Source organism: Camelina sativa, chromosome 6, assembly GCF_000633955.1.
Source record: "Camelina sativa cultivar DH55 chromosome 6, Cs, whole genome shotgun sequence".
Taxonomy (NCBI): domain Eukaryota; kingdom Viridiplantae; phylum Streptophyta; class Magnoliopsida; order Brassicales; family Brassicaceae; genus Camelina; species Camelina sativa.
Genome location: NC_025690.1, coordinates 19670115 through 19691270, shown reverse-complemented (window position 1 = coordinate 19691270; position 21156 = coordinate 19670115). Strand labels below are relative to the sequence as shown.

The window sequence follows — 21156 nt, the reverse complement described above, 5'->3', positions numbered from 1 at the left end:
CAAGTTTCGATTCAATTTCTATTTCAAAAATGTAAAAATCAATGACAATGATATTCCTCATAAAAAAAATTGAATTTTTAAAGTTTTTCACAAACTTAAAGTTTAAAAATATGAGATGCAAAAACGATAGAACTATTATATCAAATAGTTATATCTTATATGTGCCCTATGTTAATTTTAGTTCTCGATCCGCCACTGGTTCATAGGGAATGTAAATCACAAGTAGTCGACTAGTCAGTCGTTCATCTTCCTTGGACACCAGATGTACTCGGAGAATCTTGTTTTGTCTTCAACGTTACGTATGATATTTTTTGATAGCTCCACCTAGCTACTCATTTATTAAGCATCGCTTGCTTACAAATTGTTGTTTGTTTTGATAGTGCTTTTGGTAGCCCAAAAATGGACAAAACATGACCTCAGATCGTCGACCATGCATTCTCAGCTTGAATAGATTTGAGGTGTCAGCCTTGCGATATCGCACTGCTTCGAAGGTTGCTCTGATTGATCATTAGTTTGACCCCAATTATGAAAGTTCAATTCAAATGTCGTTGATATATAAAACGATTGATATATTAGAGTTTACTTCTTAGCAAACCAATATAATAATAGAAATAGGCTCCTAAAATTAGTTAGGTTTGGTTTAAATTTTCTTTTATAATTCTGTATCAAATTTTGGCCATGACCTTTTGTTTCCAGTGAAAGATGAATAAATAAAAATATTATATTTTGATTCGTTACAATTTACCAGTGGTCAAATACAATGATAAGAGACCAGAGGAGGACATATGAGACTGGGAGACTCCCTAGGGAACTTTTTGATCACATTTCACAGATATAATGTGTGATTTCAAATACAATGCACTAAACTGGGACAAAGCATATCTTTGGAGATTTCAATCTTTTATGCTTTGGAGATTTCAATCTTTGAAGGTAATCTATATACTTTCTCCGTTTCATAATATATGATGTTTAGAAACATATTTTTGTTTCATAATATATGATGTTTACAACTTTCTATGCAACTTTAAAATTAATTTTATATTTTATATTATGCCGTCTTGTTTATTGTTTATGATTAATTAAACTTTTTAAAAATTTTTATCGCCAACTATATAAAATTGTCCACATAAGATAAGATATTAATTTGTCCCCAACTGCCAAGTATATAAAAGCTGTCCACATAAGATAAGATATTAATTTGTCCCCAACGGCCAACTATATAAAATTGAATTCAACGTTAATTATACTTTGTTGTATGACTGCTTTATTTACCCCTGAAACCTTCGTATGGTAAAATCACATTCTAATGGCCATTTTTTTTTGGGGGTCAATATTAATTAAAATCTTATTTTTTAAATATAAAATCTAGGTTGATAACAAATTAAGAACTGCTAAGTTGACTTTTTCTTCGTTATTGTCAAACATCTTATGAAATCAGCACAAAATCTAAATAAATAGTCAACTCCCAAGATCGTTTAATATAGTAGTATCTATCTCTTAATCTAAAAAGTAAAAAAGTTTTTACTAAAAACTAAACACTGTAAATAATCAATTTATTAACTGATTTTGTAATCAGCATTTTAATTTAATCTCTCACCGTCTACTTGAATGGGAGAATCAATAAAAACAAAAGAAATTTTCATCTATCACACCAAAAAATCTTATTCTTTCACAGTTAGTCAAAATCAAATAAAGTTTCCATGTATTAGCCACCACACAAAATTATTATAAAAATATCTTTGTGAATAAACTGTTATCATTTGGTTACACGAACCAACTACAATCTGCTAAAGAATTATGAACTGAATAAAAAATATTTTTTTTAGATGAGAAAAAAAAAGAAGAACAAGAGAAAGCGGAAGTTAAAAAAAAACTACCTTCTTCACTAAAACAAATTCTGGAAATTAGTGAAAAATCTTAGTTTATTTTATTTTCTCAACTAATAGAAAAGTTAATAATTGATCGTTTAAGAGATAATTATTAGCAACAAACGACCAAAATTTAAGGAAAAATTGGATGAATTGAAGAGTAATCTGAAGATAATCAGAAGATGAAAGGTGGCATAGCAGAATCTCGTTTTTGAATTTAAATATGCTAATATATGCTAGATTTACAAATTTAAGTGTAAAAAAATATTAAAACAAAGAAAACAAAGAATAATGAAAACACCGTAAATAACTGCTGCAAAATTAGAGTTGCAAAAGAGAATACTCAGGTTAAAGATGATTACAAATTTACAATTTTGTCCCTCGTTCAATTTCTTCTATGTATATGTATACACTTTACAGTGTAATATTGATTATGTACTATTGTGAAGTTGGTGTACGTCATAAGATATTAATTTGTCCCCATAAAAGCTATCCGCATAACATAAGATATTAAAAGCTATATTAAAAGCTATATAAAAGCTGTCCACATAAAGATAAGATATTAATTTGTCCCCAACGGCCAACTATATAAAATTGAATTCAACGTTAATTATACTTTGTTGTATGACTGCTTTATTTACCCTTGAAACCTTCGTATGGTAAAATCACATTCTAATGGCCATTTTTCTTTTGGGGTCAATATTAATTAAAATCTTATTTTTTAAATAAAAAACCTAGGTTGATAACAAATTAAGAACTGCTAAGTTGACTTTTTCTTCGTTATTGTCAAACATCTTATGAAATCAGCACAAAATCTAAATAAATAGTCAACTCCCGGATGGTTTAATATAATAGTATCTATCTCTTAGCCTAAAAAGTAAAAAGTTTTTACTAAAAACTAAACACTGTAAATAATCAATTTATTAACTGATTTTGTAATCAGCATTTTAATTTAATCTCTCACCGTCTACTTGAATGGGAGAATCAATAAAAACAAAAGAAATTTTCATCTATCACACCAAAAAATCTTATTCTTTCACAGTTAGTCAAAATCAAATAAAGTTTCCATGTATTAGCCATCACACAAAATTATTACAAAAATATACAAAAATATCCCTGTAAATAAACTGTTATCATTTGGTTACACGAACCAACTACAATCTACTAAAGAATTATGAAATGAATAAAAAATATCTTTTTAGATGAGAAAAAAAAAAAAAAGAACAAGAGAAAACGGAAGTTAAAAAAAACTGTCTTCTTCACTAAAACAAATTCTGGAAATTAGTGAAAAATCTTAGTTTATTTTATTTTCTCAACTAATAGGAAAGTTAATAATTGATCGTTTAAGAGATAATTATTAGCAACAAACGACCAAATTCAAGGAAAAATTGGATGAATTGAAGAGTAATCTGAAGATAATCAGAAGAGGAAGGATGGCATAGCAGAATCTCGTTTTTGAATTTAAATATGCTAATATATGCTAGATTTACAAGTTTAAGTGTACAAAAATATTAAAACAAAAAAAACAAAGAATTATGAAAACACTGTAAATGACTGCTGCAAAATTAGGGTTGCAAAAGTGGATACTCAGGTTGAAGATGATTACAAATTTACAATTTTGTCCCTCATTCAATTTCTTCCGTGTACGTGTATACACTTTACGGTGTACGTAATATTGATTATGTACTATTGTGAAGTTGGTGTACGTAATATTTAAAGAGTTTGTACATTAGAAATATATGGTTAATGTGTACGTACACATGAACAAACAAATTATTACTGCGTACGTACATGGAAATGGTAATACTAATATCTTCAGTTTTCTAATGACACGATTCAAAAATAAATTAAAGAAAAAAAAATTTCTATAATGAAATAGATCTTAATAGTTAGAGAAAAAGAGTTATAACTAAAAGTAGCCTCGAAGTAGCCATCCTCGACCAGTTCACATTGTTCGTATGTTGGTAGTGGTGTCGGTCGACATAACCCCTGAAACACGACCCGTAGTCGATTTCAAGCACCTCTCGGCCACTAAAACCTAACTCCACGACCAATACTCTTTCCCTAACGATTAAGCACATACCCAACGTATTCACAATGACAACAACCAGAAAAAAAAACCCATGGATTCTTCTCAATCCATCTTACCCATGACAAATCCACCCCAATCATCCCAAAACCCTAGATAAGCCTAGCACCAACCACTTACTTTGGATTAAGGACAAAATCTGAGGAAGGAGCAACACCTCACCACCAGCAGAGCTTCCCTCTCCTCCTCCACGCCATATCATCACCACTCTCCTTCAGAATTTGTTGGACCTTTCCACATAAACCATGTGATGGAGCATGAAGGGGAGAGCTGAGGAACCCAAAAAGAAAGAATGGAGCCTTAAAGATCATATATGTTTTTTTGAATGTTTATTTATAATTCTGAATGTTCGGAATGTTTGTACTATTTCTGAATAATTGTAATTATGAATGTTATATATAATCAACAGTATAATAACGTTTCTAATAATATTGTATATGTACGTACACAACATTAATGACTTGTGTACGTACGCAGTTGCAAAGAATCGTACATCAAAACACAGTACTAGCAAAACAGAGTATTAGCAAAACACATCGTACATTGGTTATGTGACTAATTTTATTTATTTTATATTTTACCTTTTTACTACTGTAGCAAACAGATTTTATTCCATTTAGTCACAAAAAAGGGAACAATCCTAATTGACTTAACTAAAAACTTCATTTGGTTTGTTTGCTTGAAGGGTTTAGTTGTCCAAAATTATGAAAATGGCTAATACATGAAAAGCACTTTTGACTTTTACCTAAAGTGAATAAGAAACTCACTTCAGGGCTACTGCGTATAATTTACCCTAAAAACAAACCTACTTTTTGAAATATAATGTTCGTTTGTTTTTAATATTGAAATATTGAAATATAATATTTAATATGAGGACAGCAAATCTCCGTGGTAGTCTCACACCTCTCCATGCATAGATGGAAGCGCTTATCTGGGCGATGCGTTGTATGATTGGTGCAGATAATCAGGACGTTGTTTTTCTTACCGACTGTTCTGACCTGCTGAAGATGGTGTATTCCCCTTCCGAGTGGCCAACCTTCAAGCCCTACTTAGAGGAGATTCAAGTTGACAGGGAGGAGTTCCGTTCTTTCTCATTAGCTTTGGTCCCCCACGTTCAGAATGGTAAAGCTGATAATCTGGCACGACGCGTTCGTTCCGTTTCGCATCCAGCTACCTATGTAAACAATGTTCCTTCCCATTGGCTCTTCTCATCTGATCTATTTTCTTGTTGTTAAAATATATATATATATATATATATATATATTTAATTCAATCTCTAAGCATGTACTTGAATGGGGGTATTCAATAATATTATTAACACGTTTGATGGTCAAGTTGAATGGGGGTATTCAATAATATTATCAACCACAATTAATACAGGATGGTCAAGTTGCATCATGTAATTTAATCTACAACTACACCGAAAGTGAAATATAAACCGTAGTTGAGTTCCAAACAAAAATCTTTCAGCTACATCATCAATAAAATCTAAACCAACTAAAACACACATCATAAAGTGTAGTGTAGTGTAGTAGAGTGGGTAATCAAAGTCTTTGTTTGATAAGCGTTTTAGTGTAGTTTTCGCCATTCCATAGCATAACCAGCGTCTCTCTATGCACAGGAGCCAAGACTCTTCCCAGTGCGCATCTCTCAGACTTGCATCTACTGATCTTCACTATGCTTAGGAAGTGACTTCCTTCTTCCTCCTGCCACTCCAAAAAATTATCGACGATTATGACCAAAAATGTATCTTAATCTAGCTACAAAGAAGGTCGTATTACATATGGTGTTCCCTAGCTAATGATTAAAACTTCCTTAGGTTTTCTCTGTTATTACTTACTTCTGGGGCATCGAAGCCGCCTTCCTTTGCATCACACATGTCCAGAGATACCAGCCGAAGCATTGGAAACTGCGATAAAAATTAAGCAAAAAAATCTCCTGTCATATAAAAAGTTAAGCTATGGAGAGTGCCCTAAATTTACCTTCAAAGTAGCATCAAGAAGGAAGCTTTTTTGTATTCCAGAGCCCTTCAAAAAGAAAAAGAAAACAGGAATATGGAAACTGTTGATACTTGATAATGCTTGACACATCAAAGAGTTTTTCTAGTTCTAGCTGAGGGGGATGTGACATAGTACGAAAAAGAATGGATATATGAAAAAAGAGAACTCACGTTGTGGCGAAGCAAAAGGTCTTCGAGAGCAATGCAACCATAGAGAGAAGTGACACCATTATCTGTTATACTTCCACATTCCTACCACCCAAACATGGTTAACGTAGTTATAAAAGTGAGTTACTGTTCTTCTAAAAGTTTCCGGTTAGTTCATCATGATACCTTAAGATACAAACCTCTAGATGAAGATAAATCATTCCCGGCCATCCACCTGAGATGATAGGTTGGCAATCTGATAGATATATATCAACACAAGAGGTGAAAAAAATTAAGAGATTATGAGGTTAGATGACTTGGTTCCCTAGAGAAGTATAGTTTGTACCTGAATTTAAGTGTAAACATCCTACTAATGAAAGCTCTGTCACGTTCGGACAGCTTTGTGTGAGAACAAATAAATCATCACTGGTCATCCAACGAGTTACCCTCTCAAGCCTTAATTTTCTCAGGCTCGGCATAGAGAACTTGAAACTTTGAATGGATATGTCACCAAAACAATAGGACAAAGCTAACTCTTGCAGGTGCTTCAGTGATGTCGGGATACTTGCCAAGGCAGAATCAGAGATTTCCTGTCAAACCAAAATTAAGTTAAAATGGGAAAAAGATCAGAGACTCACTATCTTTCAATAACACTCTTCAAAATTTAAAGAATCAGAACTACCTGAAAATAAAGGACGATAGACTCTAGCAAAGGACAAGCTGAAGAAAGAAGCTTTAAAGCATCTTCACCTAAGGAAGCACCCAAACCCACACTTATAGCTCGTAGGAACGAAACTGCAGGTCTCAAAGACTCAAGAGAGAAATAAGAAAACCCCCAACCAATCTCAAGCTCCTCCAATCCACTTCCCTTGCTTAAACTTTTAAAAACCTCATGAGCAGAAAACAACGGAGAGGAATAGTCAGTTCTCCCGTCACCCTGTAACTGAAGCAGATTTTTGCATCCCCTGGCTTTGAGGCTTTTTAGATTAGGATTTCTGCTAATTACACGAACAAGAGCCATCCGAGATATCTGTAAAAATCACCACGCGTTAGAGGGGCTGACGCATTATGGATTACTGAATCAGAGCATCACTTGAATGTGGCTAAGTCCTGTGGAAGTAAGATATGCCATAATAGTGAATGAATGACTGACCGTGGTATTTGAAATATCAAGTGCTTCCAAGGAAGAGCCGGGGAATTCACATAGCACACTGTCTGAAACTTTTGTATCCCTTAAGCAAAGACTCTTCATTTTCTGTGTCTGACTTATCAAGTTAAAAAGCGATGTCTCACTAATTCCTGAAAATGTAACACTAAGATTATGTAAGAGCCCATGATCTTTTACATTAAAGAGAGACTGAAATGGGAAAAAAAAAATACACACCCTCGCATTTACTCATGTGCAACATCTGAAGCTTGGGTGCTAATGAATTTGAATCCATATGCTCATTGGTCATAGAAATACTAGCGCATAGTGCCAAAATCGAATTCTCCGAAAAAGAGGTATAGCAAACTATGAGAGAGCATAAATACTTACACCTCTGTATAACATATGCTATACATGCATCTGAGAGTAGTGCACACCCTTTTATGTTCAGGTAACATAACGAATCACATAGTCTAGAGATGCTCTGTAGACCCATATCTGTAGCAATGCAAAATGGAGACATCAGCTACGAACACATAGTTAGCTACCTTTAAGTTAGTTAGAAGCAACAAGAAAAATAGTTGGGATCTGGATTGTCAAACAATTGGGAGTGTAGAAAGTAGCCAAAAACAAACAAAAAGACTAACCACATATATCACTTCTACCCTCCAGCGTTAGTCTTGTGATATTAGAGAGCGAACAATGACCTCGGCCAGAGTAAAACAACGATGCTTGAACCGGTATTATAGGAGCGATATCAACTGTTAAATCAACTTCAGTGAGCTGGCGAAAATTCTGGAGAAGTTCAAGCACTGTGAACACCTTGATGTTTAAGAGATAAGCAGCTCTCAGTTTTCTTAATGATGGGAATGACTTAGAGAAGCACTTGATCACAAATTTATAGTTAAGCCTCTGACACTTGGACATATCTATCTCTTTCAGCGATTCGAAAGACAAAATTGGTAAAGTTCCATAAGATAAATGTTCTCGATTTCTTTCATCGTCTTCAGGATTCTTTAGGAAACTTTTCAAACTCTTTCTCCACCTGAGACTTGAGAAATACGAGTTAGGAAGTACTGCCAGTAGCACACAGGCTTCATTTAACTGCCGGCATCCTGAGAGGTCCAATATCTGAATGAGGGAACAAAGGCGTAATTAGAAAGGACAACATAAAGCTTTCAAGGACTCAGCTATTCATCAGATTGAATCAAAGACATACAATGTCTAAATAATTGAAGACAGAACTTGGATTTATGTGTCTTCGTAATGAAAAAGTTGGATACTTTAGAAAAGCTTTTAATTATAAACCTGTACATAAGTGAACTTTATAAGATGCCCAACACAAATACTAATTCTAGCAAAACGTGAAATACAATTATTGACACAACTACATATATAGCTCAAATCAAGGAAGAAAATTCATTCAAGGGTAGATACCTCAGTGTATTTAGTCAGGCGAAGTCTAAGATCAGCAGGAGGGCCATCTGTTAGACTATCGACTAAGTATGTGGATGGGATTTTTATTAGTTTAATCACCAATTCCATGCTTTGATCAGCAAACTTTGAGAAACCATGAGACTTGCTTCTTTCTGAAATATGGAAACAAACTAACCTAAATGAATTTCTGCTATATCCTCAAGTTGGAGAAATATCACACACATCTTTTATAACATTACCTGCAATAAACCACAGTGGTAAGAGACTAAAACGGACCTACAATATAATTTACCAACAAACACGAAAAACTAAAGTGAGAACCATAGTTCCATAGAGCTAAACATATATATATATATATATATATATATATATATATATATAGAATGCGCAAAATAAAATAAAAATCCAAAGAGAAATTATAAATATTCCAATTTGTCCTCAAGTACTTAAAAAGAAAAATCCCTAACAAGGTTGATAATTTACAGCACATGAGTTACACCATTTTTTAACCTCATCATATTGTTAAATCTATCTCTGCATAGGTGACAGACCTTCTAAACGTTACCTGTTCCATCAAGTTGATTGTGTTATCCTGCCTACTCTCCGAAAAGCCAGACATTCTTCTCTCGGCATCAAGCCAAAAAAGAAGTGCATCAGCAAGATGCATCTCACTGTCAGAGTTAAGTCAAAGGTGAGAATCTTAGGGTATGTTTGCACTGATAAGATAGAAAATGGGCACAAACACACCTGTGTACAGTCAGGTGAGGATGTTTAATGCAAGAGATCAACAACTCATATGGAACACTTCCAAAATACTCATCAGATTTTACCAACATCTGCAGAAGACATAAGGATCCGTTATTAGCTACCAAATTGGAAGAAGTTAAGATCTTTTAGACATAAGATCATCATTTACTATCATACATCCTACATATCATTGAAAGGAGTACACAAGCGTACCCAACTAGGAAGGATAAATGGGAAGAGTGAGTGGTACATACGAAATTCTTTGCAAGATAGGCCGTACAGAGATCTGGCAAAAAATCTCCAGCTGTAAAGCATCACCAAAAGAATCATGATTTAGAAAAATATAACTAATTTAACAAACTATAAGAGATTTCTCGCAAGATTATTCTAACCATGCTCAAGACCAAAACTCCACATCTGAATAAGGTCAGACAAATCTAGTTTAGGTGATGCAGGATCATTCGATGATACCAACACTGAAATCCAGCTTTTGCATATAGAGAGAAGCCTCTCAACCCCAAAATAGAGTGCAGCCTATATTTCGCCACTCAAGAGTTTCAATAATTAAGCATGTTAAGATCAACGAAAGCAGATGATTGATACAAAAAAAAAAAAAAAACGAACCTCAAATAGAGGTAAGAAACTAGTGGATGTAACATCTATGGCGTAACCATACAAACACATGAGAAGGTTCAAGAACGTCTCTAGGTTCCAATCGACAGAGACATGATCGAGGCCTGATTCACTGTTACAAATTAAAAATCCAATTTCAATCATCTCTTTGATTGAAAACTAATAAATACCTGAAGCTTCCGCTTAGAAGGCCTTGGAAGTACGATGATTCCTCAATAAGCCTACATAGAAAACGAAGCCAGAATCAATAAACAAAACCTAACCAACGCAAAATTGGGGGATGAGGAAGTAGTATATGATCACTTCCACTTGCCTAGTTCGATGAACTCGAATTTTTACACTTGCGTAAGCGGGTATCTCTGACAAATCCCAAGATGCAATTTCAGAAGCTGAGATTGAAATCACTTGACTCGGAGAAGAAGAAGACGCGTCTTGTTCATGTTGAAGACAATGATCCTTCTTCAGAACGAGGATTACGAATTCGTCGAGTGAGCTTAGTGCCATTGTTCTCTTCTCTGCAACAAACACGAATCTGTGAATTAAAAACTCAAAACTCCTCTCTGCTTTTAAAAACCTAAACAAATCATCACCAAATTTTTAATTACCGGAATAAACCGGACCATTTTCAACTAAACCGGAACCAAATTATTGGTTTAATGAATAAAAAAGCTCCGAACAAAGAGAGCCCTTCGTAGTTCCTCCTCCTACCTTCGATCGATCTGGAAAATAATTCAAACGTTGTTGATTGATCCGTGAGGTTTCGTTATCATCGGCTCAATATGCATCACTGGGTTCAAGCTTCTTCTTCCGATTTCAGCGGAACTCCTCCACAGCCGCGGAGGTGAGATTTTTTATCTTCTTCTCTATATACTTAGATTCGAGTTCAGCTGATTTTGTTGGTGTTCGTATCAGTGGGCATACAGCTGTCAATGTCGGGAAATCCATGGTGGTGGTCTTCGGAGGTCTCGTCGATAAGAAATTTCTCAATGACATAATTGTTTATGATATTGGTATTATCATCATCATCATCCTCCTCTCATCCCTTTGTTTTGGCTTCTCGATTGATTCTGTTTTTTTAGAAAGCTTAGCTTACTTACTCCCATTATTCTCGAAGGAAGATGCTTTTTTTTTTTGTTATTATTGTGAGTTACTGTCTTTGATTGCTTTGCTTGTGATGAGTAGTGTTTTCTTGTAGTTTATCGATTGTTAGCTTGGTTGGGGTACTGCTCCAGCAAAGATGGTTTTTTTATCACTTAAGAATTAGCAAAACATACATGGATTAGGTGTTGTAGATGAAAAAGATTGATACTGTCTTACCAGTTTTGTTTGTTTTTGTTTAGTACTTCATATTCGTGTTCTCCTTTTTGAGTATTAGTGAAATTGGTTTCTTTATGATCTTTGAGTGTAGGTGGTTATACTTTTATATATATCAGTGTGTGGTTTTCCCATTAGCGTCGTTGATCATGTTAAGATTGGCTGTTCTTATGATTGTTTGTTCTTTATCCTGTCGACTAGAGAACAAACTTTGGTTTGAGCCAGAATGTACTGGCAGCGAGTCAGAAGAAGGACAAGTGGGTCCTACACCGCGTGCATTTCATGTTGCCATCACTATTGATTGCCATATGTTCATCTTTGGTGGACGTTCTGGTGGCAAGAGGTACCTCACTGGTATATTTTTTTAGTTATAGCGGCTTTACATTCTGTTTTTCACTGACCTTAAATTGCTTGTTTTCTATAAATCAAATTCAGGTTGGGAGACTTTTGGGTTCTAGATACAGGTATGTATGTACTGTCGTGTAAGACTTGCCTGTGAATTTTTAATACTATGCTTTGACACTTCTATGATATTCTTATTCATGATGGCATTTGCTACAGATATATGGCAGTGGTCTGAGCTGACTAGCTTTGGTGACTTACCTACACCTCGTGATTTTGCTGCCGCTGCTGCTATTGGGAACCAAAAAATTGTTTTGTTAGTATCAAACTTTAGACGTCTGTCATTAGGTATATTTTTTAATCTTGCTGCCTGCATAGCTAAATCTAAGATCGTTGGCAGGTGTGGCGGCTGGGATGGCAAAAAGTGGTTGTCAGATGTATATGTTATGGATACAAGTAAATCTTCATTTCTCTCTTCTAGTTTCAGTTTTGCAATAAACTCTATTATTTGCTAATAATGCTTACTTTCTTGGTATTCCATCAGTGTCCCTTGAATGGATGGAGCTTTCAGTTTCGGGTTCATTGCCACCTCCTAGATGTGGCCACACGGCCACCATGGTTGAGAAACGGTTACTTGTTTTCGGTGGCCGAGGTAGACTACACCAAAAATTTGCAGATTCTCTCTGTCCTTAATTGTGTTGAGATGTTTGGTATATTTTTACTCAAGTTTCTTCCCCTTTATTCTACTGAACACCGAAACTAATAAGTGTGATTTCTCAAGAAACAGAATCCTGAATGTTAATTTTCTATTCCGCCTTTCATTCTTCAAACAATGTTATAGGATGTTGATGTGTTTGATTTCCCCATCGCTGGCAATTGTCAACTTGATTGTTAATGAAGTTTCCTGACTGAGTGTATTGATGGTATATGTATTGTAGAAACTCTTTCCAACCTTAATGGATGGGTCATGATCACAGTTTGTTTGGCTAGAGTCGGTAAAAACAAAGCTGAGAGTATGGTTTGTAATATGGTTAATTGGTTATCTTTTCAGGAGGTGGTGGCCCAATCATGGGTGATTTGTGGGCTTTGAAGGGTCTGATAGATGAAGGTTCATCCTTGATTTCTTAAATATTCATTGAAACTAATAGGCTGTCTCTTAGTTTGTCTTATTTTATGTTTATTGATCATAATGTGGTTTACCTTTGTTGTGGAAGAAAGAGCGTGAAACCCCTGGATGGACCCAACTCAAGCTTCCTGGTCAAGCACCATCATCTCGATGTGGTCATACAGTTACATCTGGAGGGCATTATGTATGTCATTTCAGCTCATATTTGCTCCTTGTTATCTATGTCTGTAATGAAGATGTTAATCATTTTTTTTTTTTGGTTTTGGGATGGATGCGTTCGTGACCTACATCACTCACATCATTAATTTTATTTATGCAGCTTCTGTTATTTGGAGGACATGGAACTGGTGGATGGCTGAGTCGTTATGATGTCTATTATAATGACACTATAATTTTGGACAGAGGTAGATTTTAGCTCACTCGTCCCATTAATCACGGAAATTTCTCAAAGCCACCTAAAATCTACCTAATTTTTTTTACAATAGTAAAATCTACTAAGATGATTAACTGTGATGTATTTTATTATTTTTCTTCTGTGTAGTTATTATATGCTTTGTTATTGTTTCTGCTAAAGTTTTATTCTCACATTCCAGTAACCGCTCAGTGGAAGCGCTTACCAATAAGCAATGAGCCTCCTCCTCCTCGAGCTTACCATACCATGACTTGTATTGGGGCTCGTCATCTTCTAATTGGTGGTTTTGATGGAAAATTGACCTTCGGTGATCTCTGGTGGTTGGTGCCCGAAGGTATTTTATTCTTCTTTGTACTGATGTTTTACCTCCCAAAGCTTGCCACCTTAGGTATCATTCTGTTTACACGGATCATCAATATTATTTTTGGATAGATTTTATATATTAAAATAGTATCGATAGACGAACCAATCATGGTGTTGGTCATAAATTATAGGCAATTAGATCCATATCAGTTTCTAGCATGCTTTTTTTTATTTATCAAAGTTTTTTTGGGAAGTTATGAAGTTTTATTCATCTGTTTAAATTTTAGTGAACTCTGAAAATGTTCTTATTGTGTTCGATAAAGACCTAATTCAAAACTTCTACGTTTCCAGCACAACTTCACCCTATTCTTTTTTGCTTTTGTCAGATGATCCGATAGCCAATAGGTCATCTGTACCTCAAGTTAAAAATCCTCCTGAAATCAAGGAGTCAGAGAGAGAATTGGATAAGGTACACTGGAGTTCCTACATATCATTTTATGTGTTTCTTGCCAATGCAGAAATTAGCTTTTCAGCTTGTTTAAACAATTGAGAGTCTGATCACCGCAGGAAAGGGGACAAGAGGGATTCAGTATTGTTGATTTGCAAAAGAAAATGGGAATATCTGTTTCATCAGGGCTGCGTTTTCAAATTCCCGAGGAGTCAGAAGATCAAGAATTTGTTGAATTAGGATCAAGATTAATCGAGGGAGATGTAGTTGATGATCGGGTCTTCATGATTGAGGTGATCTTTCCTTTCTCATTTTCAGGATGACGGATGTATGATTGTCTTATCCTGTACTAAAATGCTTCTCAATGAAAAGATGGCAGCTCAAGCACTTCGGCAGCATTGGAAAGAGTCCACTCCAATAACTTTACAACTAAAAGAGCTTGGTTCCTTACTTCGAGATTATCAGCGACTGGTTACGCGAAAACACATGTGAGTTCTTTCTTATCCTTGCCAATTATTTTGGATTTTGTTCTTGTTTACTTGGATTATCTTTGTATGTCGATTCAGATGGTTCTTCCCCTGGAATCACCACATGAAAGTAAAATGATTTAGATAAGTCCTATGAGTGTTTAGGAGTGACATATCATCGTTGTTTCTTGAATATGCCCTTGAGACTTATTAATCCAGTGAAATTATTGATACTGATTCATTTTTTAAGGTTGTGAAATTCTCGCGATAACTAGAAAGTATTGTTTTGTACCCCTTCTGAAAACTATTACATGCTATGAAATTTTGTTTTTTCTTCTTCCTTTCCTTCACACATATTTGTTTCTCATGGCGGGTGTGTCTCAGAGCACAGAACAGCTTAACATCTACTGACTTTGGCCTCCCCGGAACGAAGACCTTTACGTTTTATCATATCAAAAGTTCGTCCGAGGTAAATACCGTGTGATTTTCTCCTGTTGTTAGCTCTAATGAACGTTTTAAACCAATCAATCAATGTGTTGCATCATCATAGTGACCCTTATATACGAATCTAACCTTACATCACATCGTGCTCTGAGCCTTTATTGTCTATTTTTAAGTTGATTTTCGCATATGTACTCTTTATCTCTACTTTTGTTAGTTTTCACTGTCATGTTACCACTGTGATGCATATCAGCATTGACTATATGCATTACTCTTATCTCTTCCTTAGTTTCGTCTACAACTTTTATGCATCTTAACAAACACGTCAGGTTCATTATTTTCACATGCGTTCTGACACGTTTAATTCGATTGCTACTCTCAGTTGCGGATTAATGATATCCCGAAATTGCTGGAAGAATACAAAACCCTTCTAATCTGATTGAGGAGCCGCAACAAAACTCACTAGGAGCAAAATCATCTTTAGGTATGAATTTCTTAAAGCCCTGAGGCAAACTTTTTTTCTTTTCCATTACATTCTTTTACATGTTTTCTCACTTTTATAGAGGAATTTAAATACATACATGATGCCAAAACCTCAAACAGGCAAACAGGTTTCCATGTAAAAGGTAAAATCCATTATCGCAAGGACCCAACAGTCTGGTTGATCTCATCCAGCTTCTTCACCCTTACTCTTTCACTTTCAGCCAGTAGCTGCCAAGAAGATCACCGAGATTACGATCAGTATTTCAAGTGCAATCCTTATAGCTAAAAGTCTTAGAGAATCAGATCTGTGATTGATTTACCTCCATTAAGATTGAAACAAGGTGAGCTTTCTCTTTGTTCTTTTCGTCGAAAGCCTCCAGTACCTCTTTGTATTCCTTCTCCTGTCATATATTTACCATCTGGTGTGACTATTGATGAACATAAAAGAGTTGTAGAGGTAAAAAGAAGCAGGATTGTTAATAAAGACTTATATAAAACCTTCTTCTGGCAGCTCTGAGACAAAGATTTGATATCCCGATTTGCCATTTCAATTTTCTTTCTTACCATCCCCACTTCCTTCCTCATTGGATCTCCCATGATTTCTAGCCCCTTTGGGACAATGTTGGTATTGTTAAATATGGATATATGATTACAAAGAAAGTGAGTAGCGTTCATATGCATTTTTGAAGAGTATGTTTTCGATTAGTGTTAATAGCTTATGTTGAAGAGTATTGTTTCTATTGATGTTAATAGCTTGTTGGACTTACTTCTAATGTCTGGGTCAAGCTTCTTGTGGCTTCCTCTGCAAACCCAAGTCGCTGTTGAATCTTGTCCTTAACTGCCATCTTCTTCCTCTCAATCTCTTCTTCTCGGGCTTGAAACTTTCGCCATATCTCTTCTTCTTGGTGCTCGTCCATTGGTAGCTTACTTTTGGTCGAAGTTGTAGCTACTGAGTTGTTCGTATTCATGTTCTTGTTGTTCCTTTGGTCGGTTTATCTTGTCTTCTCCAAACACTTCAACCCTATTTATCTACTTGCAGTGTTTTTGTTTTCTTTCTTTTTATGGGCTTTTGCTTTTGCTTCAACCTTCTTAAAGGAGATTGCTTTGCCGTGACACCATTCCAAACCAAAGCAAATCCCGCCAAATGAAAAGTGAAGAAAAAGGTTCTTCTTAAATTCCTTAAAGAATAGTAGGCACTTGGTTGAGGACATTAAAGGATCGGACTGGGCTGTATTCACCAACTTGGGTGGGATTTTATAACTCTTAACCAATTGCACGAACAAACTAATTCTAAGCTATGTCAATGAATTAATGATGCTGTTATTGGTTCGAATTTGTCTGTTTCATACGAGAAACTTGAATGAAATGAAGGAAAACATTGTTTCCAATTAATCTCTGATTACTGTTTACGATTGCAGTTCAGATTCTTAATCAATATGGTAAGACAATAAGAAAAAATAGAGGTAAAACTTTACCTATGAGACTTAGAATAGATATAATAGCTTAAGCAGCAAAGTTTCCTGTCTGCTAAGACCTTAATGTTTTTCCTATCTTCTAAAACAACTCGAACTCGAGATGATCTCCGATGGCTTTACATTCAAGATACGTATTATTTCCCTCAGGAGAAGTCGCTTCCGTTGCACCATTGTCATAGATATCTGGCAGCTCAGGCGGTATGGCACATCGGATGAGAGCCCAATTCAAACCTTCAAAGAAGGGATGTCTTTTGATCTCTGCAGATCCTTTCACTGACCCGAGACGACTCTCTGGATCCTTCACCAGCAGCCTTCTGATCAACTCCTTTGCCTGGAAGCTCACGAGAGGGCTGTCAGGAAACTTGAGGCTCTGGTATACAACATTAGACAGTGTCTCCTCATTGTCATAACCTTTGAAAGGCGTCTTCCCATATAAAAGCTCATAGAGAAGAACCCCGAATGTCCACCAGTCTACTGCAGCACCATGCCCTTCTCCTTTGATGATCTCTGGGGCCAAGTACTCGTGCGTTCCCACAAACGAATTTGATCTTGCTTCGGTTGGTTCAGCCACAAGCTGAGGCAATGACCTGAACTGCTGGGTCAAAAGATCAGGCCTTTTCGTTTTTCTTGGTTTTGAGTTTCTAGCTTCGGTTGATAAGAGCCTAGGACTGAAACATGGGACCCGACACGATGGCTCAATACATAGAGGTTGTATGCAATTAGAAGTGTTGTATGGACCCGACATCCTTGCGGGATCTTTCTCAGGTGGAGAAGTTGATCTGAGTAGAGTCGGGTTCACTGCACATCTGAGTGAGAGGTCAAAATCTGTAAGCATGATGTGACCATCTTCTCGGACGAGAATGTTCTCTGGTTTCAAATCTCGGTATATAACACCAAGCATGTGTAAGTACTCCAGCGCAAGGAGGATTTCTGCTACATAGAACCTGTGAACAATATCATCAGTTTCACTGTATATTACCAATGAATTTGCTAATTAGAGAAAGACTTTGTGAGCAGTACAAATTCATAAACAACAATGTGAAGTGTAATCTTACCTAGCTGCGGGTTCGGAGAAACACCTGCTGAGCTGTTTCTGCCTCAGGACATGAAGATCACCACCAGGTCAATACTCCATCACCAGACACGACAAATTATCTGAAGTAAATTGCGCATACAAGGTAGGCAGAAAAGGATGGTCCAACATTTTAAGGATTGCCCGTTCTGCCTGTGCCCTTGGTGTCTTTTTCCTTCGGGCCAAGAACTCATTGTCCATGACTTTTATGGCAAACAGGCAGTTTGTACCAACTAGCTCGGCAAGATAGACTGTTCCGATATCTCCACAACCAAGCTTTTTCAAAAGGTTGAAATGTCTGAGTCCTAAAGAGCCGTATTGCAACTTCACATGCTTAATTGCTTCCCATCTCACATCCATAGACATATGAGGTTTATTTCCACAGCTAAACCTGCTCAGATTGCTCTCCTCACTCATGCTTGTGCTGCTGCTATAATCCCCTAGGCTATTCTTTGAGCTCAACGAGAATTCAAACGTTTCACTAGAAGTTGGATTCTCTCTTATCTGTTCATCTGCATCACCTTTTCCACTGTAATTTCTTGGAGAGGCTTCTTGTTTCATGACAATGACAGCTTCACCGCTATCACTAACCTCACAAGAATCAGAAGAATCCTTGTTGGGCTCTTTATTACACTTCACAATGCGAATGAGACGCGGGCTTGCGAGTAATTCTTGATCTGCTTCTATACTGACATCTTTTGAGAAAGATCTCAAATCGTTTGAGCATTTCTCAGTGCTATTAGTATTTATGGGCAGGTGGTTTTCAATGCTGGTTCTCTTTACCGCACAGTGGCATTTCTGGCACAAAACTTGACTTGTACTAGGCTCTTCTACTAAGGAAGTATCAACTTTCTCGACCATTTTCGTAGCAGAAGCTACAGCGATTCTTAACTTCCTTTTAACCAAAATCCTCCTTTTCGGCCGCGATTTGGGACGAGGGATATTTTTTGTTACCTTGCTTACCAATTTTCTGCTCTCGGTTCCTACACTAGGTGCATTACCAAAATTTCCTTTTAGCTCTGAGATCAGAACTGTTGGCTCACTTTTCAGTCTTGCTGATGAGAGGATGCTCTTGTCTAGCTCTTCAGCATAAACTTTGCTGCCAGGACACGAAGGTAGCGAGGTAACATGTTTGTCTATTTCCACCAAACTATCTTCAATAACAACATGAGGAGGATATGAAGCATTTTCTTCTATCTGTAACTCATAATCTCCACTACCAGAACTAAGAGAAGATCCAGTTTTGTTGGATTTCTGCAATAACGAAGTTTCCAACATTTGACATCCCACTGTCTTTAATCCTGATCTGTTTCCATTTACAGGGAGAAGTATTTCAGCCTGAGATGGTTCAGATATGGAGTTAGAAGGCTCAAACCGCTGAGGTACACTCTGGGAGGAGCTAGGTATATCGTCTACCGGCGTCAAAGATATTTCAACCAAGCTTTTACCCTTGTCCACAGGAATCCCAGACCTGCCAGCAGATTCATTCAAAACTTGTCTATAAAGACTCTTTTTTCTGTCTGCTTCAGAAACCCTCGGAGATGCAGCTGCAGATTTTGATAACCGTTTCTGGGCAGCCATTTCTGATGCCTTGGAGATGCAAAGATCTCTCAGAGCCTGCTTCAGTGATATTGAATCAGAGGGGCCAACTCTTGGTGATCGAGGCGTTCCCATGGGAAAGGGCTTTTTCATAGCGCCTTTTCTTGAAGGGCTTGTGCTCCTGCTTGTACCAGCACTTGTGCACCTGCTTGTACCAGCACTTGCGCTCGTCTCAAGATGATGGAAAGAAGAGCCCATCACTCTTCGAGGTGATGGTTTTATAGTTATAGACTGGAAAAGCTGATCAATGTCATACTCCATAGAACCTTGGTACCCTGACTTCAATGCAGGACGCTGCTCTATATCGTTACTTGATCCCAAAGGTGGCATACAATATCTGCTAGAATGTTTGGCCAACCTGACCACATCCTTCTCCTCAACAATTTCACAAGGACCCACGAATGATCCCATGGCAATAACTTACTTTACAACAGTGGACAGATCCTCATGCCGATATCATTCCAAGACTTCAGACACAAAGAGTGAGAAATTTAAACCGTTGCTACTTAAACCACGACTTTGTTTTGGAAAGACCGTGAGAGACTCATCTTCCTTGGTTCATCTTAAAGATCCGAGTACAACACCCTGCAACAATCACATCCCCTGTATTTAATGAGAAACAGGCTATATGGACTATCAAAGAGCAGAATAAAGGAAAGTAGAAAAGAAGATGTAACAGAGACTTGAAATGATGATCAAAGTAAGGAGTTTAAAAAGGATATGAACAGTGAAAAGTCATTATAGTTAAGTCTTATAGACTCAACTCAAATGATGAACCCTACACAAGTACAGATAGACACTTTTAATTAACAAAAAGAACACATTTTTGTAGGGAAGCCCAAACTTTTTAATAGAAAGAAACTCATCAAAACCACAAGCCAGGTTCAAGACACTTCAGCTAATGAAAAAAATAAGCAAAATACTAACCAAACCCAACAAGAGAAAAGCAAATCAAACCCCATCAAATGTGAAATCAAAGCAAGAAGTTCTAGCACTCTCGATCCCAGATCTCATAAAGCTAACATATTGATAAGACCACTAGCTTAAACGAAGAAGATCCAACTTTAAAAAAAAAACATATCGAAGCTGTCAAATCATCAGGAGACTTGTAAGTGATTCACATCAAATCCAAAAAGATTGAAAGCTTAATCCCACTGGACATTACACAAGCTCAGTGTCCAGAAACAATAGATGCAGAAAAAAAGAAACTTGAAATCCCGCTGAAGATGGTCCCCAAATCTCATCAAAAGCAACAAACAAAGATCGAAAAATGCAGAAGCAAGAGAACAGAGGCGTACCAAATAACAACATTAGGAGGCAAAACCAGGTTCTAGAGTTCCAGAGCTCATAGAGACTCCCCAAAAGAACCCTAAAGAGCCTAAAGGTCTGAGCTTTGAAGAGAATCCACAGAGCTAGAGATAGAAAGAGAGAGAGAGTGAGGAGAAAAAAAAAAAAAAATCTTTAAATTTGTCGGGGATTTTGGTGTTTAGTGTAAATGATAAAGTTGAATTGTGAAGTGTAGGGTAGGCCCTCTCCTAAAAGCATATATTTGCGGGTCTCTTTGTCAAAATATACTAAAAATGTTACGTCCAAATTCACATCATTAC

At 36.4% G+C, this 21156-nt stretch overlaps 3 protein-coding genes and 1 pseudogene across 11 annotated transcripts; 1 reads left to right on the top strand and 3 right to left on the bottom strand.

Annotated features, from left to right (window-relative positions):
- Positions 5293 to 10621, bottom strand: LOC104792413 (BTB/POZ domain-containing protein FBL11-like). Of its 7 annotated transcripts, none has more exons than XM_010518549.2 (19): positions 10381 to 10621; positions 10238 to 10288; positions 10059 to 10179; positions 9827 to 9968; positions 9689 to 9738; positions 9435 to 9523; positions 9253 to 9358; positions 8927 to 8963; positions 8688 to 8839; positions 7898 to 8381; positions 7488 to 7748; positions 7257 to 7402; positions 6786 to 7133; positions 6450 to 6693; positions 6304 to 6359; positions 6128 to 6208; positions 5940 to 5984; positions 5798 to 5866; positions 5293 to 5669 (listed from the first exon to the last, which is right to left on the bottom strand). In XM_010518549.2, the coding sequence occupies exons 1-19, from the start codon at positions 10569 to 10571 to the stop codon at positions 5502 to 5504; spliced, it is 2841 nt and encodes a 946-aa protein (XP_010516851.1). In that variant the 5' UTR covers positions 10572 to 10621; the 3' UTR covers positions 5293 to 5501. The 7 variants fall into 7 exon arrangements, 6 of the variants coding, with proteins under 6 accessions (XP_010516851.1, XP_010516852.1, XP_019102493.1 ...); XM_010518550.2 differs by having other exon boundaries at positions 5293 to 5663; XM_010518551.2 differs by having other exon boundaries at positions 5553 to 5669; positions 5798 to 5895.
- Positions 10757 to 15717, top strand: LOC104792411 (acyl-CoA-binding domain-containing protein 5-like). 3 transcript variants are annotated; one of them, XR_769067.2, is made up of 18 exons: positions 10757 to 10908; positions 10980 to 11077; positions 11583 to 11724; positions 11817 to 11845; positions 11943 to 12039; positions 12124 to 12179; positions 12268 to 12375; positions 12775 to 12831; positions 12942 to 13033; positions 13169 to 13253; positions 13443 to 13595; positions 13951 to 14033; positions 14132 to 14305; positions 14385 to 14500; positions 14864 to 14948; positions 15303 to 15404; positions 15524 to 15546; positions 15625 to 15717. XR_769067.2 is itself a non-coding variant. In XM_010518546.2 (17 exons), exons 1-16 carry the CDS (start codon positions 10847 to 10849, stop codon positions 15357 to 15359), a joined length of 1494 nt encoding a protein of 497 aa, XP_010516848.1. In that variant the 5' UTR covers positions 10757 to 10846; the 3' UTR covers positions 15360 to 15404; positions 15524 to 15680. The 3 variants fall into 3 exon arrangements, 1 of the variants encoding a protein (XP_010516848.1); XR_769068.2 differs by having other exon boundaries at positions 15484 to 15546; positions 15625 to 15653; XM_010518546.2 differs by having other exon boundaries at positions 15524 to 15680.
- On the bottom strand, positions 15406 to 16463 carry LOC104792412. Its single transcript, XM_010518548.2, has 4 exons — positions 16171 to 16463; positions 15902 to 16012; positions 15724 to 15804; positions 15406 to 15631 (listed from the first exon to the last, which is right to left on the bottom strand). The coding sequence occupies exons 1-4, from the start codon at positions 16369 to 16371 to the stop codon at positions 15557 to 15559; spliced, it is 468 nt and encodes a 155-aa protein (XP_010516850.1). The 5' UTR covers positions 16372 to 16463; the 3' UTR covers positions 15406 to 15556.
- Positions 16852 to 21048, bottom strand: LOC104792410 (annotated as a pseudogene).

Coding starts and splice junctions, on each gene's coding strand:
- LOC104792412 (XM_010518548.2), bottom strand. CDS start 16,371: ATGAATACGAACAACTCAGTAGCTACAACTTCGACCAAAAGTAAGCTA. Junction 16,013..16,170: donor GCTTGACCCAGACATTAGAA/GTAAGTCCAACA, acceptor ATTGTCCCAAAG/GGGCTAGAAATCATGGGAGA. Junction 15,805..15,901: donor CTCAGAGCTGCCAGAAGAAG/GTTTTATATAAG, acceptor AATATATGACAG/GAGAAGGAATACAAAGAGGT.
- LOC104792413 (XM_010518549.2), bottom strand. CDS start 10,571: ATGGCACTAAGCTCACTCGACGAATTCGTAATCCTCGTTCTGAAGAAG. Junction 8,840..8,926: donor ACCACTGTGGTTTATTGCAG/GTAATGTTATAA, acceptor TCCATATTTCAG/AAAGAAGCAAGTCTCATGGT. Junction 7,749..7,897: donor GGGTAGAAGTGATATATGTG/GTTAGTCTTTTT, acceptor GCATTGCTACAG/ATATGGGTCTACAGAGCATC.
- LOC104792411 (XM_010518546.2), top strand. CDS start 10,847: ATGCATCACTGGGTTCAAGCTTCTTCTTCCGATTTCAGCGGAACTCCT. Junction 10,909..10,979: donor ACTCCTCCACAGCCGCGGAG/GTGAGATTTTTT, acceptor TGTTCGTATCAG/TGGGCATACAGCTGTCAATG. Junction 12,832..12,941: donor GAAGGGTCTGATAGATGAAG/GTTCATCCTTGA, acceptor TGTGGAAGAAAG/AGCGTGAAACCCCTGGATGG.